Genomic DNA, 16,721 nt, shown 5'->3' on the forward strand with positions numbered 1-16,721 from the left:
ACTGGGGCTCCAAGGGCTGCAGCCTCAGTGTAAGGTGAACCGAGAGAACTTACCTGCCATTCCCAGGGAAGCCTGCCTACCCGGACCCTGGTACTGGGAGGAGGGGAGAAAAAAGATGCTCTAAGAACCTGTAGCCACCGAACTGCCCGCACGTGGCTTCACGTCTCAAATTCACACTGATTTTATGGTCTGAAATACCTTAAGCCAAGGATTTATTCTAAAGTGGCCCCAGGCTATAGTGTCTGCAGACACCTGGAAGAAGAAGTAAATCCTCCTTGGGGGAAGGAACTTTCCTTCAACCCAGGCCTCAAACCATCCTCGCAGATTAAATTCCAAGAAACAGGACTTCACAGGAAAACAAACACAAACAAGTATAAATTTTTTTTTCTGCATATACACATACAGACACACAACAAGTTAAAGTTAGCCAAAGCCAGCTGAATCAGACCTCTGGATATGAGACCCAAGACACAAACACACAGGAGAACGGAAATACAGGTTCAGAACCCAAGATAGCCAAAAATGACAAAACAAAGTCAATGAGAACCAAGTCGAATTCATATAAAGTAATGGAATTGCAGACTTTGAATGAACAGGTTAGACAGCATAAATGGCACAAGCGGAAACAAAATCAGTGAACTAGAGCACAGAGCTGAGAAAAACTGATCACACCCTGACACTGCACGAGGACACAGAAAGATGGGAAATAAGGCAGGGGTTAAGGGACACGGAGGACTGAAGAGAAAGTTTAACAGTCGGAGCTCCGAAGAAGAGAGACTGACTAATGGAGGAGAGGCAATATCTAAAAAAGATAGTGACTGAGAATTTTCCAGGACTGATACAGCTATCAATCCTTAGATTCAGAAGCCCAGTGATTGTGACGCAAAATAAAATGAATACCACCGTTAGTTGCAGGAGAGTCAAACTGCCAAACATCAAAGAGAAAGAGGAGATCTCCAAAAGCAGCCACGGAGAAGAGATGATTTCTCACAAAGGAACAACAGTAAGATCAAACGCCAACTTCTCAACAGCAATAATCAAAGCCAGAAGACACTGACAGGGTATCTCTGATATTCTGAAAGTATAACAGTCTATCTAGAATTTAAAACCCAGGGAAAATATTCTTTAAGGCATGGCGAATAAAGTTAAGTTCAGGCCATCAAAAACAAAGACATAATCACCAATGGACCCTTACTAAAGGACCTACTTGAAGATGTACTCCAGGTAGAAGAAAAATTATCCCAATCAAGAGATACAGAAGGAACAGTACACAAAGAGAGAATACGTAAATGGGGCTAAGTCAAAACACTGCATAAAGTAACAATGACACCTAGTTGGGTGTAGAGCAAGACAGGAGGAGACTAAGATGCTGCGCGCTGCAGGGACTAAGTCAGTCAGGTGGGGAGTGAGCACACGGAACATTCCAAGGTCTAGGTGCTACGCAGAGGAACATGAAGATACTAATGAAATTTTGGTTTTGTTTCATTAAGTTAAAGTTCTAGGGTAACCAGTAAAATAACTGGGAAAGGAGGACGTGGAATCTTCTCTGGGAGGGGTATCGAGGAGACGGACAGCCATGCTGAAGCCAGACAGGGATGTGGGATCAAAGGCAGAATTTTTAAAAATGTGAAATACCATGGGGCACCAGGGAAGCCTCAGTTGGTTAAGCATCCGACTATTGATTTTGGCTCCGATCATGATCCCAGGGTCCTGAGATCGAGTCCTGCACTGGGCTCCATGCTGAACATGGGTGGATTCTGCTTGGGATTCTCTCTCTCTGCCCTTCTCCTTCCCCTGCATGTGCTCTCTCTCTCTCTCTCTCTCTCTCTCTCCCCCCACCCCCTCTCTGTCACACACACACACACACACACACACACAAAGTGTGCATTCCTCAACTTAAAAAAAAAAAAAAAAGATGGGAAACACTGGAACACACTGTATCCGACGGGAGTGATCCAACAGAGAGGAAAGACTGAGGATGCCAAACAAAGGCTAGAAGGCCGGAGGAGGAAGATGCTTTGGAAGGCAAGATGAAAGGGGATGAGCAAGGGCCTCTGCAGGAAAGAAACTCCCTTGCAGGAACGGGAGGACAGGAACACACTGGACCTTTCTGGGCCCCAGATGTCACGTATGTTACGTTGTGGGAAGAGAATGACCTTTTGCTGGACACTTGCCACTGTGGAGCACCGTGCTTAGTGTTTTGTATACACTTGCCATTTAATCTTCACCACAAAACTGAGGACGAGGTTGTTGTATTTGCGAGGTAAGACTGTACATAGCTGAAGAAGGCAGACTAGAAGGCTAGATTACGTGGGTCCTTCCTATGACTGGATTTGCAGACCTGGGCAGGGACTCAATGTCTGTGTGCCTCAGTTTCTAGTCCATGCGATGGGATTAAAAGCAGGACCTAACTCAGAGAGTTGTCGGGGAGTATGCCCGGCTGTCATCCCCTCCTCTCTGGGGGCTGCCTGGCTCTGCGAGACGCCACTGACCACCCTCCTGCAGGCCATACTGTTACAGCCGCACCTCCTGTTTACAGTACTGTAATTTGTTGTTGTCCTGTCTCCTCCACTAGCCGGAAGCTAGGACCCGGGGCTTATCACTCTTTACAGGACTGCTGAGTTAAACCTCTGCTTCCACTAAAGCAACGGACAAGTTTTCTATCTACTAAATTTACTGTTTTCCACTCTTTCTCGAAAGCCAAAGAGAGTTTGATCAACAGACTGTTTAAATTATGTACTCCTTGTGGGTATAAGGTTATTGGCACATTGTAGGCCTTTATAAAATAAAGATACTGGTTCTGGGCTTGAAAGAAAACAAAAGCTTTAATGCTTATGGAGCTTAAAAGAAAATGATACATGAAACTAACTATCAGATGACTTTTTCGAGGCATCATTAGTCATTTCAAATGATTTCAAATGCTCTGGCCTCTCAAACATTTCTAAGAAACTGGGACACCCATTAAATTGGGGTTCTGACAATTCAATAAATAGGGCACTGATGTCGGGCAGTCATTCCCCATTTCACTAAACATCATTTTGAACCTATAAAATTCTTTATGATGTTAGTTAACAACTATGGAAAAATATGCAATATCTGAAAAAAAGTTAAGCAATTTTATGAGCCATATGGAATATCTGTCATTTTTCACAGACTGTTTTAATCTTTCCATGTAAATTTTTATAGCACAGAAAATCTTTTTCAATATATTTCTCTATAAAACAACGAAACCAGACTACAGTTACCTTTTGGAAAGTAGACACAGGTGAAACAGCAAACATATTTCCCTCCCCAAACACTTCTGTCCAATTCCTTTGAGATGTTTTCATTCTGTTTTTAAAATGGTATTCATTATCGGGATTGAAAGCCTAGATTCAAAGAGAACAGAGAAGCATTATTATTACGTATTTCTATAGCAACAAATATTAGCAGTAGAAAAGAAGAAAAACATAGCCTTAGGCTCCTCCATTAATGGGATCTTTCAAACATCCCCCCCAGCGCATATTCCTTAGCCAGTGCAGAGGAGCAATGACTGAAGCAGGGCTCTCCTATCCCAGTCAGGGCTTGCTGGGAGGGAGACCAGGATGCAGGCCAGGTGAGCCCTCTCCCCTCCCCCCTGGGGCCCTAAAGCTGCCGCAGGTACAGCTGGGCAGCCTGGCAGTGAAGGCTCCTTCTTCACACAACTACTGTGACCAGTCAGGGAAAAAGGCCAGAAACCAAACCGCAGGAACACCCCATGTGAAAGCATTTACGATGTGAATAATCAGGAAGACATGAGGGAAAGCTATGTAATCATTCTAAGAGCTGAAAAAGCTATTAAAATTAGAAAGGTATTTCGTTAAAACTGAAAGCGCAGAATGAATGGCTGCTCTGTGTTTAAAATGAAAACCAAGGTCCCTAACAGCTAAATTAAGATCTTAAACGATTTTATTATCACTCATCATTAATTACAAGTCAAAGGACAGACAGTAGGTATTTTAAATAAAATCAAAACACAAAGTACTTCATTTTAGAGATACCGTACCATCGTAAGCACACCCAGGAGACCTGTGGGAATCGGATCCTGTTTAATTCTCTCTGCAACCAGTTCTATTAATAGCATCAACATGTTGTAGATTCCTTCATGAATTTCAGTACCCCACTTGTGAACAGCACTCGATGTCAGGAGCTACAAAAACAAAGGGCACTTTAGAGTCTAACTTGAGAAGAAAAAGTCTATTGTTTATCAGTTCAATCTTGAATAATCAAGAGATTATTACCATAATATTACTTTCATGCAGATGTCCTGCTTTAAAGAAAGGCCTGTAACCCGTTTCCTCCTTGCTCATTTATGTCAGAGTCAACCTAGAGTTCTGTTTTTGCATGTTAATTTCCTTACATTGAAGCAGTTCGTTGAAAAGAAAATGGCAATTGTTTCTCTACTTTTCATTATTACTTGGGGGAGGTCAAGTGGTGTAGAGCAAGTAAGAACATGAGACCAAATCCTGGAGCTACTACTGTTTTCTAGTTATCTGGTGTTGGACAAATTTACCAGAGTTCCCAGAGGCTCCATTCTTATTTGGGTGAAGAGGCATATTCTTGCCCACTTCACACAGATGTGATCAGTATCAACAGATAAAACAAATCTGGAAGTATTTTATAAATAGTACAGCACTGTCATTAATATATCATGGCCACCACTATTAACCGATATTCCTGGAATCTAAGAAATGGATGCTATATTTCATGGTTTGAACACACACATTCTCGTCACATTTTTTATATGTCAGAAACAGGACTGCATCTTTCCACCTGTTGACCAGATGGCAGCAAGGTTCTGAATGTGAAAACAATTTTAGAACTATTCTACCACATTATTTTGCTTATGTTTTCCTTTTTGATATGTATCAAAGTCATACTCAGTTTTAAAAAATGGCTAAGCCAATCTTAAACAGCTCTAAGGGATAAGGCACCATAACGCTGTCTACTCTGCCGCTGTTTCTCTTAAATATAAAAACATAAAATAGACAACAATGGTGCATCTTAGATTCATTAACAAGGCGGGGAAAAGGTGCACAGATGAAACTAAAATAATCATCAGTGGATTTCTCCACGCCTCAGGCTCTAGTCCTTGGGGAAATCTAATGCAGGAATAACTTGCCAGAACGGGGAATGAAAAATCAAAGGGTTTCACTTAATAAAATAATGGCAAATTGGTATGCTGGCTTCATGTTTTCCTAAGATTTCCCTTTAGAGGGAAAATACTATGCAATAAATTTCCATCTTCGTCACATTGAGAACCCCTTAACCAGAGCAGGCTGAAAGAGCCCAAACTTCTTTAGCCATACAGAAAAACCTCAGTTCCAGATTTTCTAAATACCAATGAACTGCACTATTTGCTCAAAGGAGCAATAATCATAAGACAGACTTTATATCAACCAATGAGTTACTATTTTTTTTTGCAAATATTTTCTCCCTCTCTATACATGCATCCTATACTTAAATAATAAAGCAAAATGAGGCAGGGAGTAGCACTCAAGACGTTTCATAGGACTACAGAATAAAATGCAACACCCCTCCTTCTGCTGCCATCTCATTGTTCAGTTCTTAATCTGAAAAGGGAATTCAACCTGCCTTGCAGAAGAGCTGGAGGAAAGATGGGCAGCCCTTTGTGGGGAAGCTGTACTCAAGGTTTAAATATAACTACGTGTTATGGCCGGACCGAGATTTCCTTCCCTGCTTGAACACACAGTAAGGAACACAGGCCAGCCTGAAGGTAACAGATGAAGAAGATGACAACAGGGTCCCTTTTGTGCACCTTATTCATACAACTGCTGATTACTCATACCCTTCCTGCTAATTAAACATTTGAGGCAGCTTATAAGAGAAGCCCATGGAAGAGGGTAGAGGGATAGTCATCAGACCAGGAAACACAGCTAAAGGAAGCAACAGCAATTATATAAAAGACTACTGAGTTTTTTGGTAACCAAATCAAAGGCATACAGAACCCTGTAGCTCCTTTGATTTAAAAAAAAAAAAAAAGTATGCTTTATTGATGGGGACACTAACTTTTTTTTACATTTTTTCTTTAACATTTATTTTTTGTTTTTTTTTGTTTTTTTTAATATTTTTATTTATTTCTAGGAGAGAGAGAGACAGCGTGAGCAGGGGAGGGTCAGAGAGAGAGGGAGACACAGACTCTGAAATAGGCTCCAGGCTCTGAGCTGGCAGTCAGCACAGAGCCCGACGCGGGGCTCGAACCCACCAACTGTGAGATCATGACCTAAGCGAAAGTCGGACGCTTAACCGACTAAGCCACCCAGGCGCCCCCTTTAACATTTATGTTTGAAAGACAGAGCATGAGTGGGGGAGGGCTAGAGAGAGAGAGGGAAACACAGAATCCGAAGCAGGCTCCAGGCTCTGAGCTGTCAGCAGAGCCCGATGTCAGGCTCGAACTCACGAACCGTGAGATCATGACCTGAGCCGAGGTCGGACGCTTAACCAACCAAGCCCCCCAGACGCCCCTTTTTTAAAAAGCTCTAAACTGTAAAAAGATTTTGACATGTACATTTTTACATAAACGCTGAACAACAGAACGTAGGTACGGTACCTCTGTGCTCATAGTGTTATGAGAACAAACAACCTAGCAACTGACCGCTGGACCATGCATTACACTACTACCAACAGCTGAGGGCATAATAGAAAACCACTCTCCCAGAGCGTCTCTGCACACAGAGTAATATGCTCCAGATACGGAACGGGCCAGCGACCCGTGCTGACACAGGGCTCTCTGGATCTGCAGATCATCAACCTATAGGTCCCCGCCTTACACTGATAAATCTTGTTCCACGACTCTGAATAAAATTGCGTTTTCTTTCTCTGCAAATTTATACATACAGAGCAATGTGTTGCAGTATGTCATACTGTAGAAATTCCGCTATTTTTAAAGAAATTACTATCTTCTTAACAGAATTCACAAAAGTTTAAAATAATTTTAAACGATAAATTGGTGGATGGATTCATCCAAAATGAACATAAGCCTTGATTCCATATAATCCCTGCCCAAATGACAATTTTAAAAGATTTTGTACTTTTTCCCCAAGATGCAGCTGTTTTTGTTCCTAAAATTAATTTTGGTATTTTTTTAGGCCTCGAATCAAGGGAGATTCTATCAAGATGTAGATGGGAGTGATAGTTTACAAATGAACAGTTTATTTTACGGGGTTTTAAGATAAATACAATCTTTGCCCATCTGTAGTTCTAGGGACTTCCTTGCATATGAGACAAAAATGGATGTCAAAACCCAGAAGGACAAGACAGCAGGAGACTCATTTATTCATTCAACAAAGATTTACTGCGCTCGTTCCCAGAAGAGGCAGGTGCTGGCTACGTACTGGGGAAACGACAGTGTCTGTGACACTGTCCCTGCCCTTCTGGGGATTTAGGACTCCTGTCCCGAAAAGGGAATCATGCTGAGTTAGAACTGCTTTCAGGAACACAAGTCCTGTGATCGCCTATTCTCCCTGTGACGAAAAATTGCTTTCTAAGCAATGTGACCCGCACGGGAGGGAGCACAGTGCTCTGGCTCTGACACAAACACTGTCACACGCATGCCATTGGCCATGAAACACACTCAATCCAGGCAAACTGTCTATAGTTTAATATGCCTGCTGCTTCTGCCTCAGTACAACAATCAGACTAAATGGCTTGTGTTTGGATAAATAAGTAGTATCTTTCAAATGCCACAAGCATGCCACTTCCAAGTATAAGTCAGTCTTCACCTCTTCTTTGGCAATTAAAGAGAAGGAAGTAAATGTGATAGTGCAAGTAGTTAAATATAAAAGTAAATCCGTCGTTAAGTCTCAAAGTTATTGTGACCTTGTTCATACTAGGGGATTCCTCACTTGAACAAGACCCATAAACTTGTCTCACGCAAGAAACTGAAACAAAAAGCCTGTTCAATTCTCGGCCCCACCCGAAAACCGGACTCGCGCATTTTTTCTTACCTTTTTAAATGCTTCAGGCATACACCTATCCATAAATCTTTTACAATTCTCATCAGACTCGGAAAGACCTTGGCGAAATAAATGAAACAATATGCCTTACTAAGATTTCGGGCAGTTTGCAGAAATCATATATATCATTCCAAATTCATACTCATGGAACTAGTTATTTATAGAAAACTTCTTAAGGAATTATTAAAAGCAGAATACATATATATATTCTTGGAATAGGCCGAGAAAACAATCACAGTATTAACGTATTTGTTAATAGCACAATATATTAATATGTATCAATTCCTATGCATTTGTCAATAGTATAATGAGTACTAATTAGAAGCAAAATGGCTGAACTTATGTTTCCATTGTCAGAGTAACTTCAAATGATCTGATTAAATAGTTAATAAAACACCCACAGCAGCTTCTTACTAGCCATTACTCTTTTCCTAAACAACTCTATATAAAAACAAAAATATTCTCAATAGATACCCCCATCACTCTCCTTCCCTAAACAAACTGAGGAGCTGTGTGTTATGAGATGCACAGAACTGTGCCTGGTGCACAGTCAGTGATGAGTGAACGACTCCACTATAAAATTATCCTCTGGAATACATTAAAAAAACACACAACATTTAATAATGTAGTTTGCTTATCACTGGGAACACTGTTGGACACATTTTCTTTTTTTCAGACCCACCACGTAGCACAGTACCCCCATCCTAACAGGAGCGCAATAAATGCTGCTGAGAAGCCAGTCAGAATGTGCCCTGAGAGGCCACGAGGGTTAAATCTGATCCCAGTCAAAATATTTCCTTTTGATGTGCCTCATATTTAATCATGGTGGTAAATTAAACCATGTATACTTTTAATGAGCAAAAGAAAATCACACAACAGTGGACCCATTTATCTTCTAACTGAACTGAATATGAAAATTAAACGATTTTTTTTCAATACAGAGTCTAGAAGCTTCTTTACATTGCCACCTGTTTTCCAACCCAGAGATATCTCATTACTCGGAGTTTAATATTTATAAAGTACTTACGATGGTGCCAAACGTTTAATATGCACCAAACGTTTGCTAAGTAAGTACTTTTTTCTTGAAGAACAAAAAGCCACTGAATTGAAGCTTAAAATGCTCCATGCTTTTGGGGAAAAGGTTCCTTTCAATTTCTATAAAGCTTCTCACTTCTATTTTAAAGGCTCTCATGCCCTATGGGAGCTAGAAGAAAACAGGGGGTCCAATTCAAAGCTTGTATCCCATGGGGGCTAGGCCGAGGCCAGGGGAGTCAGCGATCAGAGGCCGCACAGGCTGGGCAGGGACAAGAGCGGGGATGAAAGCCAGGCCCCCTCCCAGACCACCCACCCGCCCCCTCCTCCGGGGCGGGGCGCGGCGCGGCAGCTTACCGAGCCTTGCCAGGTAGGTGGACGCCAACAGGCACTTGCCCAGCGATTCCTCCCGCTTGTAGGGGATGGACCAGTGATCCGTGAGAACGCGGCTCTCCAGCTCATACAGATTCGTGGTGGGGAACTCGATCCCTTCCCCGGAGCAGTTCCCGTTTTCGTCATTCTTCTGACAGACAGGGATGGCGGCAAAAGGACACACAAACGCATCAGTGACTGCTTGCAAACACGTGTACGTGGAGCACAGGGTAGACGTACCCGCAGAGGTGGGGCGCTCTCGATTCGGAGTGCGGATGCCCCCGCGGCCCCCTCTCAGTGCCGTCTTCAGGACCAGCGGGGGCCGCCCCCCCTCCCCCCACGGTGACATCCCGCTCCCCGCTCTCGCAGGGCTCCCCTCACCTTTCTTCGAAAAGGACCCAGTACAGAGAACTCTGACGCTCTCAATCTCTCATGACGAAACAGCCAACTACCTTCACCTACAGCCGTCCTTCCTCTCCCGCTGTCAGAGTTCTCCGTACTGCGTACTGCCGTCTCCTTCTCCTCACGCCGAGTGACCCCCGACCCCGCACCAGTATGGCTTCCCTCATTCTCCCACGGCGGCAGCGGCCCAGGCCATTACTGGACGCTACGTCGTTAAGTGCAGTGAGCAGCTTCGGTCCTCCTCTTCCTCCCCCTCCTTCCAGGCAGTACCTGCCCCTCAGCTCCGGGGGGTCTGGCCGTTGTGTCCGGTCTCTCCTCCACCCCCCCGCTTCCTGGCCACCAAATCCTGGAGCTTCTCAAACCTCGGTGCTAGGCTCTCCCCTCCCCTCTCGGTGTCCTCCATGCTAGTGAAGAGCACCACAGCCAGAACCAGGGGCTCATTCTTAAAACCCTGTGCTCCCACCCCCCTCCAAGACCCGGTGATAAGACCTCCTAAACTTCTCTCCAATCCATCTCCTTCCGTCTACCTCCACGGAGACGCCACTATTCCTGAATTCACCCACCCACCTTCTTCAACCCATGTAAACTGTACACCCTTAACTCTTTCAGAAAAGCCTTTCCAGAACCTCTAAACCGTGACTGATTTTTGTTTTAAGTTTATTTACTTTGAGAGAGAGACAGAGGGACAGAGAGTCCCAAGCAGGCTCCGCGCTGTCAGCACGGAGCCCGACGTCAGGCTCAAACTCACGAGCCAGGAGATCACGACCTGAAACCAAGAGTTGGACTAACCGACTAAGCCACCCAGGTGCCCCACATTTGGGACTGATTTTATGTTTGCCACCGCCCCCCCCCACCGACCAAGGTCCATGAAGACACGGACCTGGTCTGGTTCTGACCACTTCTGTACCTGTATCTCCAGAACCCAGTGCCTAACAGAGTACGTGTTTAATATATATAAGTGGAAAAATACTTCATGCAAAAAAAGTTTCAGTTACCAGTAGGGGACCTGCCAGACCTTCCATCAATTCTGACCACAGTAATTTGTTATAAAGCAAACTGGGCCCCTCCTCCAAACTGCCTCATACCCACTCCAGTTTCTTTAAAACCTAAATATTTTCACAACTCACTCTATAATCATTCCATTAAAAAATTACCTTTAGCCTCAGTAAAGGAAAAGACCATAAATATAAAGCAGAAGTGATAAAAATACACAGAAGAAAGCAGCTTTCAATCCCATATGAGGGCTAAAGGAATGGGACATGTCATTTTTTTTTTTTTAGGCTCTTGGTTAAACTGGGAAGAAAATAAGGCAAAAACCAAAAAGGTGATAAAAAAACTATAAATGAAGTAGGCAACAATGTAAACTGGGGGTGAAGGGTGGGGGTGGACTAAGTAGGTCTGCAATCATAATGGGAAAAACTCAGTTCTTAAAATATAACACTTTTCAGAAATATATATAATGAATACGTTTTGTGAATAAAACAGTTTTACTTAAAAGAACCTGAGGACACTCTAAGAGTAAAGATTTTAGTATACTTTCAAAATGGTATACTTGCTAAATGCTTCCATGCGTTAACCTAGGATCAAAGCAGAATTAAGGCATAAAAAGATAAAATTCAACTAGATGGCAGGTTATGTCATTACTACGAAATATCTATCATTAATTTCTACAGGAGCTAATAGATCAAACCATATATGAAATCATCAAATACACTTAGCAGTTACTAAACGAAGAGCTTCCAAACAGGACTACTGCCTTCCTAAGGATCACAAGAGAGCTGTGTTCTCTCCCTGCTCTCTGCCACATGAGGACACACAGAAGTCAGCAGCCTGTGATGCGCAAGAGGGCCCTCACCAGAACTCAACTATAAGGGTGCTCTGATCTTGGACTTCCAGCTGCCAGAACAGTGAGAAATGAGTTCCTGTTGCTCATAAGCCAAAAACAACCAACTGAAAAAGCTAAGAGCTTCCTTCAGGGCTAGGGGTGCAAGGTCTTTAACATCATCAGTAATGAGACAACTATCACGTGCAGACTGAAGTGATGGACTGTAAAAGCACCACTTCTGTGGTATTCCTGCCAAAAATGTGGAACCTGAATCCAGCCATGAGGAAACCCAAAATGAGGAACACTCCAGAAAATAACTAGCCTGTATTCTTCAAAAATGCCAATGTCATGAAAGACTGAGGCTGACGAGACTGACATAATAACTCAATGCAGGACGGGCTTTGTTTGTTTTACTTTATTTCTCAGCTTCAAAGATGTTAGTATTGGGTCAATGTTAACGTCCTCATTTTGGTAACGTACTAAGGTTAAAAAAGGGGATATCTTCATTTTTAGGAAATATACACTTAAGTATTTAAGGATGAAGGGGCATCATGTCCATAATTTATTCTTATATAGTTCAGGAAAAGTAGTAACAATACACACATTTATATACACATGATATTATACACATACATACAGAGAGAATGATAAAAAGAATGTGATAAAATGTTAACATTTGAAGAACCTGAATAAAGATTATAAAAAATTTCAGATTTATGGTAAAGTTGTAATGTACTTTTTGCAACCTTGCTGTAAATCTGGAATTATTTCAAAATTAAAAACAACTTAGTTAGATAAATGTATAAAAGGCAAAGGATTCTAGAGCCATACAGAATCTAAGAAAATTCAGTATTTTACACAGGAAGAATCAAATGAATCTAGAAAGATGGGGGTGCACCTATAGTGGTTAAAAAAAAAAGCTACATTATACTTAGTAAACTCTACTTAAGAACTCCATTCCAGTTGGTAACATAAATAATTTAGCTTCTAAATACTTTTATGTTTTTGTCTTAAATTACTAAATAGGTATACATGTTCTTAGTAGAAAATACTGAAAATATGAATAGCAAAAAATAAAACCCACCATTTATTCCAGCACTTAAAAATTAATCACACTGACAGTTTAATAACTATTTTTCCAGTAAAAGCTATTTCTCTACAGATTTTATTTTCCTAAAAATGCACAAATGTGGAACTAACCTTGCTCTCACCACCTCCAAGGGCCCCCATCATCTCGCTCATATAAAGACAGTATTAATGAAGTATTTCTTCTCCTATCTGATTTAAAAGACTGATGTACTAAGCAATAATTATAAAACTGGTAACAGAGCAAAAACTACTAAAATTAAATTGATACTGGGGCACCTGGATGGCTCAGTCGGTTAAGCATCCGACTTCAGCTCAGGTCATGATCTCACAGTTCATGGGTTCAAGCCCCACATCGGGTTCTGTGCTGACAGCTAGCTCAGAGCCTGGAGCCCGTCTTCGGATTCTGTGTCTCCCTCTCTCTCTGGCCCTCCCCTGCTCATGCTATCTCTATCTCTCTCTCTCTCTCTCAAAAATAAATAAAAAACATTAAAAAATAAAAATAAAAATGAAATTAAATTGATACTAATCTGAACTATACTGCTACAAATTCAGATGTTAATTATAATCCATAAAACCACCACTAAGAAAATAACCTAAAAATATATATAGTGAAAGAAAAAAACAAGGGAATTAAAATGGTATACTCAAAAATATCTACTTAATACAAAAGACAGGAATTATGGAGGACTGAGGAACAAAACAGCATAACCCATAGAAAACAAACTGCAAAATGTTAGATGTAAATTTTGCCTTATCAATTAAATTATAATTGTCAGTAATATGTTAAACATAAATGGACAAAACACTCCAATGAAAATTGTACAGATTTGCAGAATGGATTTTAAAAAATGATCCAACTATATGCTGTCTACAACAGACACGCTTTAGATTCAAAGACACAAAGAGGGTGAAATACAAGAATGGAAAGATATATCATGTACACATAACAGGAGCTGGAGTGGCTACACAGGCATCAGATTAGAAGGTAAGAAAAACATACTACCAAAGATAAAAAGTGGCATTTCATAATGATAAAAAAAAGGTTAATATAGGAGGAAGATAAAATAAAAGGATGAAAAGAGACATACCATGAAAACAATAACGAAAAGATAGCTGGAGTGGTTACACTAATATCAGAAAAAAAAATAGATGTTGTGTGAAAATTTGTACCAGAGACAAGGTTTTTTTGTTTTTTGTTTTTTTTAATAATAAGGGGTTAATCCACCAGGAAAACCTAACAATTATAAAAATGTAAATATTTAACAAGACACTCAAATAAAGAAGGGGAAAAGTGACAGAATTTAAGAGAAATACATATTCAATAAGAATAGCTGGAGACTTCAATACCTCACTTTCAGCAATAGATAGAACAAGATAAAAAATCAACAAGGATATAGAAGAGTTGAATACTACTACAAACTAACTAAATCTAAAAGACATTTACAAAACTCTTTAGGATAGAGCATGTTAGGTCCTAAAACAAGCCTCAATAAATTTGAAAGGCTTAGAATAACACAAAGTATGTTTTCTGACCACAATGGAACGAAATTAGAAAGCAACAGCAGAAGGAAATTTGGGAAATTCAAAAACATGTGAAAATTAAACAACACACTTCTAAATAACTTATCAATCAAAAAAAAAAAAAAAACCAACAACAGAAATTAGAAAGTGCTTGAGTTGAATGAAAATAAAAATAAAGCAAAGCCTATAATGCACTGACTGGAGGGAAATTTCTTTTTAAAGGGGAAAGATCTCAAACCAATAGCCTAACTATGAACCTTAGAAACTAGAAAAAGAGCAAACTAAACCTAAGGAAGCAGAAGAAAGGAAACAATAAGGATCAGAGTGGGAATAAATGAAAGAATAGGAAAAACAACAGAGACAATAAACAAAACCAAGTTAGTTCCTTGAAAAAAATCAACAAAAAGGAGAAATTTTTAGCTAGACTGACCAAAAAAGCAAGAGAGAAGACTCAAATTACTCACATCAGGAATGAAAAAAGATTATCAACACTGACCTTCTGGAAATAAAAATGATTATAAGGAATACTACTGATGATTATATGCCAACAAATTAGATAATCTAGATGAAAGGGATAACATTCCTAGGACATAAACCACCAAAACTGACTCAAGAAGAAACAAAATCTGAATGGACCTATACCAAGTAAATGGAAAGGTTTGTAATCAAAAGCTTCCCACAAAAGAAAAGCTGAAGGCCAGATGCTAGTACTGATGAGTTGTACCAAATGCTTAAAGAAGAATTAACATGAATCCTTCACACTCTTCTCCAACTCGGAAGGAAGGAAGGAAGGAAGGAAGGAAGGAAGGAAGGAAGGAAGGAAAGGAGGGAACACTTAACAACTTATTTTAGGAGGCCAGTATTACCCTGATATTAAAACCAGACGAAGATACCTCACATCAATGGATGCTTGATGAATAAGTGGATAAAGCAAACATGGTACATACACACAATGATATATCCAGTCTTTAAAAGGAAGGAAATTCTGATTCATGCTACAATAGGCATGAACCCTGAAGACATCAGTGCTAAGTGAAATAGCCAACACAAAAGGGCAAATATTATGTTTCCATGTTTATAAGGTAACTAGAGTAGTCACATTCACAGAGACAGAAAATAGAATGGTGACTGCCAAGGGATGGGGGCAAGGGACAATAAGAAGTTACCGTTTAATGAGTATATATATATTTTCAATTTGGGAAGATGAAAAAATTCTGGAGATGGATGGCATAAAGGTTGTAAAACAATGAAATGTACTTATGCTGCAGGACTATACTTGAAAATGGTTAAAGTGTATATTTTATGTGAAGCACACTTCACCACAATTTTTTAAAAAAGGACAAAGATACCACCAGAAAAAAAAAAAACTGTGGATAGACCAATATCTCTACGAATTTGGATACAAAAATCCTCCATTAATCAACCAACAAACCAAGTCCGGGAGTATATAAAAAAGACTATACAGAAGCATGACTTATCCCTGGCATGCAAGGTTGGCTTAGCATACAAAAACCAATCAAAAGAATACACTACACAATAAAATAAAAGACAAAAAACACATGATAATCTCAAAAGATCCAGAAAAAATACTCACGAAATCGTGATTAAAAAAAAAAAACTTCAACAAAGAAAAGGGAATTTCCTCAACCTGATATGAGGCATCTATAAAAAAATCTATAGTTAACATCATATTTAATTGTGAAAGACTAAATTCTTTTCTCTAAAATCAGGAAAAAAAGGATATCTTGTAATCAAGTATCTGGCCAGAGCACTTAGGCAAAGTAAGAAATAAGAGGCATCTGTTCATGTTGAAAAGGATGAAGTAAAACTATTTACATCTGGTGATGGCACAATCTTATATACAGAAAATTCTAAGGAATTTTCACCCCAAAAAACCCCACTAGAACTAATCAATGAGTTCAGCAAGGTTGCAGCTGCAACCCAAATTTTCACCCCACCCCAAAAAACCCTACTAGAACTAATCAATGAGTTCAGCAAGGTTGCAGTTGCAGAATACACTATTAAACAGTAAAATTCAATTGCAATTCTATACACTAATAATGAACGTACTAAAATAAAATGAATAAAAGTCCATTTACAGTAACATCAAAAAGAATAAAATACTTAGGAAGTACAAGACTCATACACTGAAAACAAAAACATTATGCAAAGGAATTAAAGGAGACCTAAGTAAATGGACACATGTTCATGGATTGGAACTGAATATTGTTAAGATGGCAATTCCACCAAATGAGTCCCTAGATTCAGCACAGCATCAAAATTCCAGCTGACTTCTTTGCAAAATTGACCATCTGACTCTAAAACTCACACAGAAATGGGGGGAAAAATGTGAACCACCAAAATAATCTTGAAAACAAAACGAAAAAGTTTGAGGATCTAGACTTTTCACTTTTAGAAGGTACTACAAAGCTACAGTAATCAAGGTGATGTGGTTCTGGCATAAAGATAAACATACAGATCAAATG

The 16,721-nt window shown here is 40.1% G+C and overlaps 1 protein-coding gene across 1 annotated transcript in view; it reads right to left on the minus strand.

The window, feature by feature from the left end:
• USP24 (ubiquitin specific peptidase 24) overlaps nucleotides 1-9,747 on the minus strand; it is a 107,742-nt gene extending 97,995 nt beyond the window's left edge. Inside the window, exons 1-4 of the mRNA XM_077779788.1 lie at nucleotides 9,384-9,747; nucleotides 7,986-8,053; nucleotides 4,025-4,168; nucleotides 3,246-3,368 (exon numbers count right to left, since the gene is read on the minus strand). Coding sequence (XP_077635914.1) covers nucleotides 3,246-3,368; nucleotides 4,025-4,168; nucleotides 7,986-8,053; nucleotides 9,384-9,747 — 699 coding nt within the window. The remainder of the gene's footprint in view (nucleotides 1-3,245; nucleotides 3,369-4,024; nucleotides 4,169-7,985; nucleotides 8,054-9,383) is intronic.
• Between the last annotated feature and the right edge of the window lie 6,974 nt (nucleotides 9,748-16,721).

This window comes from Crocuta crocuta, unplaced genomic scaffold (assembly GCF_008692635.1).
Source record: "Crocuta crocuta isolate KB4526 unplaced genomic scaffold, BGI_CrCroc_1.0 scaffold168, whole genome shotgun sequence".
Lineage (NCBI taxonomy): Eukaryota > Metazoa > Chordata > Mammalia > Carnivora > Hyaenidae > Crocuta > Crocuta crocuta.